The sequence below is a fragment of the Nanorana parkeri genome, unplaced genomic scaffold (assembly GCF_000935625.1).
Source record: "Nanorana parkeri isolate BGI_ZX_2015 unplaced genomic scaffold, ASM93562v1 scaffold284, whole genome shotgun sequence".
NCBI classification, from domain to species: Eukaryota; Metazoa; Chordata; class Amphibia; order Anura; family Dicroglossidae; genus Nanorana; species Nanorana parkeri.
Genome location: NW_017306552.1, coordinates 1,064,111 through 1,071,429, shown reverse-complemented (window position 1 = coordinate 1,071,429; position 7,319 = coordinate 1,064,111). Strand labels below are relative to the sequence as shown.

Here is a 7,319-nt window from a genome sequence, read left to right as displayed (position 1 = left end):
CACATAAATAAAAATCAGTGGATTGATATAAGCATCAGTATCATGAACTTTTTTTTTTTCCTTTTGTTATTTAATATATATTTGTTTATTAATTCTATATATACACAGCCATTATAACATATGACGCCACAAAAAAAAAGGAATATTCCACATCGCCATTATTTTAGCCATGGGATATCCAATTCCGATATGAGAATTTCCTTACACTTTTTCAGTGGTCTGCACTTTCTATGAGTACTGTCATTTTCCACATTCATTGTTTTTCTAGGTTCATATTAACCCCTTCGTGACGGGAGACGTACACTGTACGTCCCGGCACTTTGTGCCTATATGACTGGCCATGTGCACTGTACGTGACGAGTTAAATCAGGCTCTGTAATATCGGTAACTGCTGATTCTCAGCGGTTACCAGTCATTAATGAATGCCTCAGCATTGAGGCATTCATTGATGAAATAGTTAAGTTTTTGTAAAAGCTTATTTCTTTCATTAAGTCAATACTCTGGTATTTGACAGCTGAAAATAGCAGAGAGGCAGCAGAGTGATTCACCTCCCTGCTATTTGTTTTGACAGCTCCATAGACTGGCCCAATGTTTATGAAGCTATGTGATACATCTCAAGCAAAGAGATACAAGAGATGCAATGTATCTCTTTGCTTGAAATGTATCATTTCTGATGTCTAGGCACGATCAAAGAGCTTTAGTGAGATCTGAATCTGATATGCTGTCAGGATCAGTCTCTATGGTTATTATGGCTGTTCCTAAGTTTGGAGCAGCCTCATAATAGCCAAAAATTAAAAAAAGTTATCAAGCAGTCATAGTGACTGCTTGATATAAACTGACAAAAAAGTTTGTTTTTACTTTTTTTTTTTACAAAGTATTAAAAAAAATAAAGTGTAAAACAAAATTAGGAAAATAAAAAATTATAAATATATTTTTATACTAGAATTATAAAAAAAATTCAAAAAAATAATCAAAACTTGTGAAAAAAAGTGTTTCGTTTTTTTCCCCTCATTTTTTATATTTGGATTCAAACTAAGTGAGGCGTTAGGTACATGTCTGATATAATTATATAGCCCTATCTGCCCTCTAAAAAACAATATATAATATGTGTGGGTACATTTAGTAAGAATGTATATTACTGCCGTGGAAGAGTCACACAGCAAAAATGTAAAAAGCGTGTCAGTCATTTATGAACAGAAACTGAAAACTAGCTCAGTCATGAAGGGGTTAATGCATGATTGCATTTTGGTTAACTTTAATTTAGCGCTGTATATTATTATTAGAATGTTTGAGATGCTGCACAGCTTCTTAGTTTCTTACTTTTTAATGTTTAGATTGACCTCAGATATATTTTACTACAAGGTTACAGCTTGGTTCATACATTTTCCTTCAGTTGCTCTAAAATAGTTCTGCAACAGACTAAAACCTGACCCAAACCACTTCTTGATGTGTCCGTTTAGTGTAAAAATCAGTTGGGTGATCAGGATTTCAGGCGCAGGGGGTCGCAAATACACTGTGAACCTGTTAAGAGACCTCCTCATGTAAAAATGAAATAAAAATACAGACATACTCATGCACTTATAAGTAGGAATCAATAAACCTCACTCACCGCTCCACTTCCTGACAAATGGCCCTGACAGAATCCTCATGAAGCCGGCCAGACACACAAATTGGATAGAGAATTCCTCCAGAACCTTATCGATGGCGTTGTCAAATTCTTCCCGGCTGCTGTACTGTCTGTGGTCAATGACCTGAAGTGTGGAATGTATTTAGAAGTCTACGAAGTCAGTTTAAAAAACAACAGGTTTGTATATTAATTTACTAATTATATATAGATCTATCGATCTATATATAGAGATATCTATATATATATATATACACACACACACACACACACACTGAGTGGCCAGATTATTATGACCACCCCATCAGTACTTCGTTGGGCCACCTTTTGCCTTCAATACTGTGGCGATTCTTTTTGGCATTGGCTCCACGAGATGTTGAAAGGTGATGCGAGGAATCTGACACCATGCCTGATGAATAGCACTGTCCAGTTCTGTGAGATTTGATGGTTGTGGAACCAGCTGCCTGATGGCTCTTTCAACTTCGTCCAACAAATGCTCAATTGGATTGAGATCTGGTGATTGTGGGGGCCACCTAAGCAAGGTAAATTCTCCCTCATGTTCTTGAAACCACTCCTGCACAACACGAGCGCCGTGGCATGGCGCATTGTCTTGTTGGAAGAAGCCATCACCGTTGGGATACGCCATCAACATGAGGATGAACTTGATCAGCAACAATACTTTGGTATATTGTGCTATTCAGACTTTGTTCCACACGAATTAAAGGGCCCAAATCATGCCAGGAAAACATGCCCCAAACCATAACACTGCCCCCACCAGCTTGAAGGGTTGTACTCATGCATGTGGGGTGCATGCTTTCATGCTGTTCCCGCCAAATTCTCACTCTGCCATCTGCATGATGCAACTGGAAACGTGATTCATCGGACCACATGACTTTTTTCCAATGCTCGACTGTCCAATCCTTGTGTTCCTGTGCGAATGGGAGACGTTTTATCTTGTTAACTGCAGACAGCAAAGGTGTTCGAACAGGCCTTCGGCTTCCATATCCCATACGATGCAGTGTACGGCGAACAGTGCGTTCAGAGATCATTTGAGAGGATCCCTGATTAAGATCTGCAGTAATTTGATGCACTGTTGCCCTTCTGTTGTCTTGTACCAGTCTTGCCACTCTCCGTTCTGCCCTAACATTGACTAGTCGCTGACGGCCACAATTCGCACGTTCAGACCCAGATTTTCGGCTGACAGTCCAGTCTTTAAACACTTTAACAACAGCTGCTCTTGAACATTTAACGAATTCTGCTGTTTTGCCGATAACTCGCTCCATGGCTCCGAGCGCCAACAATCATCCCACGTACAAAGGCTGTTAAATCGCGGCGTTTACCCGTATCTTCAGAAAAAAGTCACTTCTACTGTCGTGGTAAACAACATGCATTTATAATGGTGTGGGTGGTGTGGGTGTGTGTGTGTTGCCAGATTACTGGGGGAAGGGAGATGTACCAATCCACTCACAATTTATCCCTCTGCTCATGGATCAGGTGATCAGCTGGATAAGTGACTTGTCATTTTTATCCGTACAATATCTGAAGATGTGCATGTCCCTTAGCCCTTAAATGTGTGCTTTTCATGTACAAACTACTTTAGATACCCAGACTGAAGAAAGAATTTTGGTTACAATAAAATAATGGAAACAGCACTTCATTTCACTGCGCTCATAATGACTAAATCACACTGGTTCGACTTGTGTCTCACAGCACCTCCTTTCTTCCAGTTTGGTTACGCTTAGACAAAGATGGTAACCCTAAAGCAATGACCCGGCATTGGTCTATTTACATAACACAGGGCTTTTCAGGAAGGAAATTGGGGGGTAGGAGTATTAGTGGAGTAGTTGCCGATTGTAACCCAATTTTAGACCAATTAAATTAAAGTGGTTGGGAAACTTTTTTTGACTGGTTTCTTTGCATCACAGAGACCAAATTAGGTCACATGACTGAGGAGCCAGCCAATCACCTTAGTTGGAATACCAGCTGCCTCTGCCTTCTGCAGTCCTCCGACTCCGGCCTTGTTGGAGATCACCAGGGTGATCTGGGCAGCACTGCTGGGAGATTTAGTGCTTCTCATTAATGCCTCCATATTGGTACCTGTGGCAAGAAAAAAAAATAAAAAAAATAAAGATTCTGACTCGGCTCAAAATACATTTTCATAATGTCTGTATTGTACATGTTCAGTATTAAACTTTGAACGCAAAGTTGACAAAAAAGGAGTGCTGCAGTGCAGTGCACCAGTCACCACAACATTAGGAATTTGCACTTGTCCCAGCAGCCTGTGCAGAAAATGGCGGGTTGCCGTTTCTGAAGAGAAATCCTGTAGCAGCATGGTCTGTGTTTGCATTCATCTTTTCTCTAAAGCTGTTCCTGGCTGCCTCTATGGGACATCATTTGGACACAGCAGACCTGCTCTGCATCGTGATGCATGAACTGCCTGTCCGTAAGGAGAGTTTTGCAGACCAAAGGATGGAAGCTTTAGTAATGTTCATCCATCAAACTGATCAGTTTCTACCTTTTTTCTTGCCAAATGTTTGCTAGGCAGCGTTCTTGATTTAATCCCAGGAAATTCACATAGTATGTGTAAACCCAACAGCTCATAGATCTCACATGTTCAAGTAACTTTTTTAAAAACCTTTTTTCAGGGGAGAAAAAACAAAAAAAAAAACCTCCCATAGTTTTGCATTATAAGTGAGGAAGCCGAGAGAGGCTCCAAAAAACGTAGTGCACACAGACTGCAGCAGATGTGGGGATCAGGCAAGTAAAACTAAAATTATCCAATACCCTAGACCAGGCAACCCCACGGCAAGGGGAAGGTTTTATTTTTCCTTAAAGATAGGCTTCTAATACATGACAGCTCCGCCATGAAAGCGATAGTGTGACCAGGATGTTTCTGCACAATCACAAAAGAGGCATGCCTAATAAAAAAAGGACAAGCAGCCATTGCAGGACAGCATGCAAGTAGACAGAAAATGGCTGCAAAGAGGCTACAGTAGATCATCCGTGCGGATATGCAGCCTTAAATTTCCAGGAATCATTAATCCATGCTTAGGTGTGAGGTAGACATAGTTCTTGTAAAACGTTTGAGCAGCTTGAATGCTTACCAGTCCCAGAGATCAGAACAGCTACTCTAGCTTTTCCTTCAGTCACCTGGTCCGCTCCATCACAGCCTGACAGGGGTACATATTTCTGTGGCTGTATGTTCATCCCATGCAGAGCTGCCATCAGATTTCTGACTTTCACACTGCAAGAATCTATCGGAGAAATACAATAAGACACTTAGCCGGGCCACTCATCACCTGAATACAAAACTACATCTAAAATGACTACATCACTTAACCACAATGGCATTTCAGAGATACAACTACCCTTTCTGTTCCATACAAGTCAATGTGTAATTGTCAGTAACCTCTAGCAGTCAGTCAGATTTAGATTGACATCAGGTAAATTAAATTGCATCTAATCCCAAGAACAAAAATGTGATATGCTGCAGCGTACCAGTCTTGAGATGTATTGTCTGCATTTGTTTTCTCTCCGAGGCTGATTTACCTTTCTTTTCACCTGGTAATCCTGGTCGGTAACACTTCCCGTCCTATGGTGACTACACTCACTGCACTCTATGAAGCATCAGCGTAGTCACCAAAGCACCTCTATTTGGCTACCCCACCCCTTGTAGCATCTTGGGTCTTAAAAAAAGGGGGGGGGGGGACCCATTTGGTCCTTCAGTGAGATATAGTGGCGAGGGGAGAGCAAAACAAAAACATTTTTTCAGGGTGTGAGGCACGCAAGTCCCTATCGGCTGCTCTTTCATGGCAAGGAAAGCGGGCAAAAGTGTCACTACTTGATTTTATTTCGCGTTCTGGTAGCTTCTCATTGTAACACAATATTCTTCTGCTTTAACCCAAATAAATACAATACCCGCAGGGTGGGAAATCACTTCTCCGATAGTCCACACATCCTCCGCTGCCTGGAGTTCCCTCAGAACCTCCTCGGCCTGTCTCCTCTCCACCACCAATATAGCACCAATCCCGCAGTTAAAGGTCCGACTCATCTCATCCTCGGATAGACCTCCCTGCTTCTGCAGCCAGGAGAATATCCCTGGAACCTTCCAGCAAAGAGCATCTGAAAAGAAGATTACGCATAGTTATGGGAAAACATGATCGCTATAATAAGATGGAGATCGTGGCCTTTTGTGAAGAAGTCTAGAACTGTTTGCTACTCCAAAATCACTCATCTCACATTTCAATTCATAAAATTAGAATCAGTCATGGATGGAGCTTAATCAAAAATCTAAAATTATTCAGCTTGCATATGAAAGATTTCTATATGTACTCTTAAGCGGGGTATACACTTTTTTTTTGTTTAATTCAGCTTGCGGTTTAAAAAAAAAAAAAATTTAGAACATTCCTCCATCATCGCTTATGAGCGTTGACGGACGAATCCCCCACTGTTTGCATTGTATTTTGACAGCAGCCCGTCAGAATACCTGAAAGGAGAGAGCAGCCGATTGGCTGCATTCAACGCTCAACTGAGAATTTTCCAACTGGCCCCTTTCATCAGCTGATTGGGGGATGCCAGGAGGAAGGGTGCCAACAGCCACGTACATTTAGAAGCTGGGGAGATTGTGTTCGAGCAGACCACTGAGAGGAAAGCAATTTTGAGACCCAAACATTCAATCTGAAGTATTAAAGTAAAACCAAAAAAAAACAGACAAAACTCCCACAACTTTCCTATTTTCTTTAATGTGGGAGGATAATCATTGTACGAGCAAAGTGAGCTGTGATCCTCATTTCATCATCATTTTTGTTAATTTTTACCTAAAGTGACCCCGAGGGCTGCAGGCAGAATCCTGGGAATGTTCTCCAGCAGTCCGCCCCCAGTGATGTGTGCGTAGGCTTTCACGTGGCCCGATTTAAGGATGGGTAAGAGGGTTTTGCTGTAGATTTTAGTTGGAGTGAGTAAAATCTCTCCTGTAAAGAAAAAAAAAATAATGTGCTATGAAGACTGACAAATAATGTATTGTACCTCTACACATCTATAGTGCTACCGACACCTAGGTTCACACTACATTAAAAAGAAAAAATGCAAATCTAGCAGATTTTTTGCCCTTTTAAGATTACTATTCACTGATTCTATAATAGGCCATAACAAAAAAAATACACTAAGAATAAAACTGAAGAGTAAACTTTGAGATACACATGGGATTCTGCCTTCATCCAGGAACCGCTAAGCCGCACTAGACCTTGATGCTGCTGAAAAGCCCCTTTGCCCCTGGTGACCCGGTACCTTAAACCTCATCACCATGATGGCAGACCTTGCCTACGGAGGGAGAGCACCAGCTTATCTTTAAGGAAAAGAACAGTGACTGTCTGAAAGAAAACCAACTCGGCCAAATGCTCTGTCCGTGGAGCATGTTCAGCTACAAGAAGTCTCTAGGGTGTCAGAGAGTTGCCAAACACAAGACTGTTGTCTCGACTAGGTAGCCATTGGTGGACTGGGTGAATATTCTCTTATTTCTGTAACCATTTTAAGTAGGCAATATACCCAAAAGTGATATTTGTCGGAACAGTTGGAGCTTGATGGGCTAAATTTGCCCTTAGCTTCTCATAGATCTTGAATACTGCAACAGTGAAAACTACTTTTCAGATTTCCAGATGGTCAACCTGGGAGTTTCTAGAGGGCTTGGCTACCTTTG

The 7,319-nt window shown here is 41.3% G+C and overlaps 1 protein-coding gene across 1 annotated transcript in view; it reads right to left on the bottom strand.

Moving 5' to 3' along the window:
• Nucleotides 1–7,319, bottom strand: part of GART (phosphoribosylglycinamide formyltransferase, phosphoribosylglycinamide synthetase, phosphoribosylaminoimidazole synthetase) — a 45,047-nt gene that overhangs the window by 6,706 nt on the left and 31,022 nt on the right. Inside the window, exons 16-20 of the mRNA XM_018557459.1 lie at nucleotides 6,442–6,594; nucleotides 5,543–5,746; nucleotides 4,729–4,878; nucleotides 3,591–3,721; nucleotides 1,610–1,751 (exon numbers count right to left, since the gene is read on the bottom strand). Of these exons, the coding sequence (XP_018412961.1) occupies nucleotides 1,610–1,751; nucleotides 3,591–3,721; nucleotides 4,729–4,878; nucleotides 5,543–5,746; nucleotides 6,442–6,594 (780 nt within the window). The remainder of the gene's footprint in view (nucleotides 1–1,609; nucleotides 1,752–3,590; nucleotides 3,722–4,728; nucleotides 4,879–5,542; nucleotides 5,747–6,441; nucleotides 6,595–7,319) is intronic.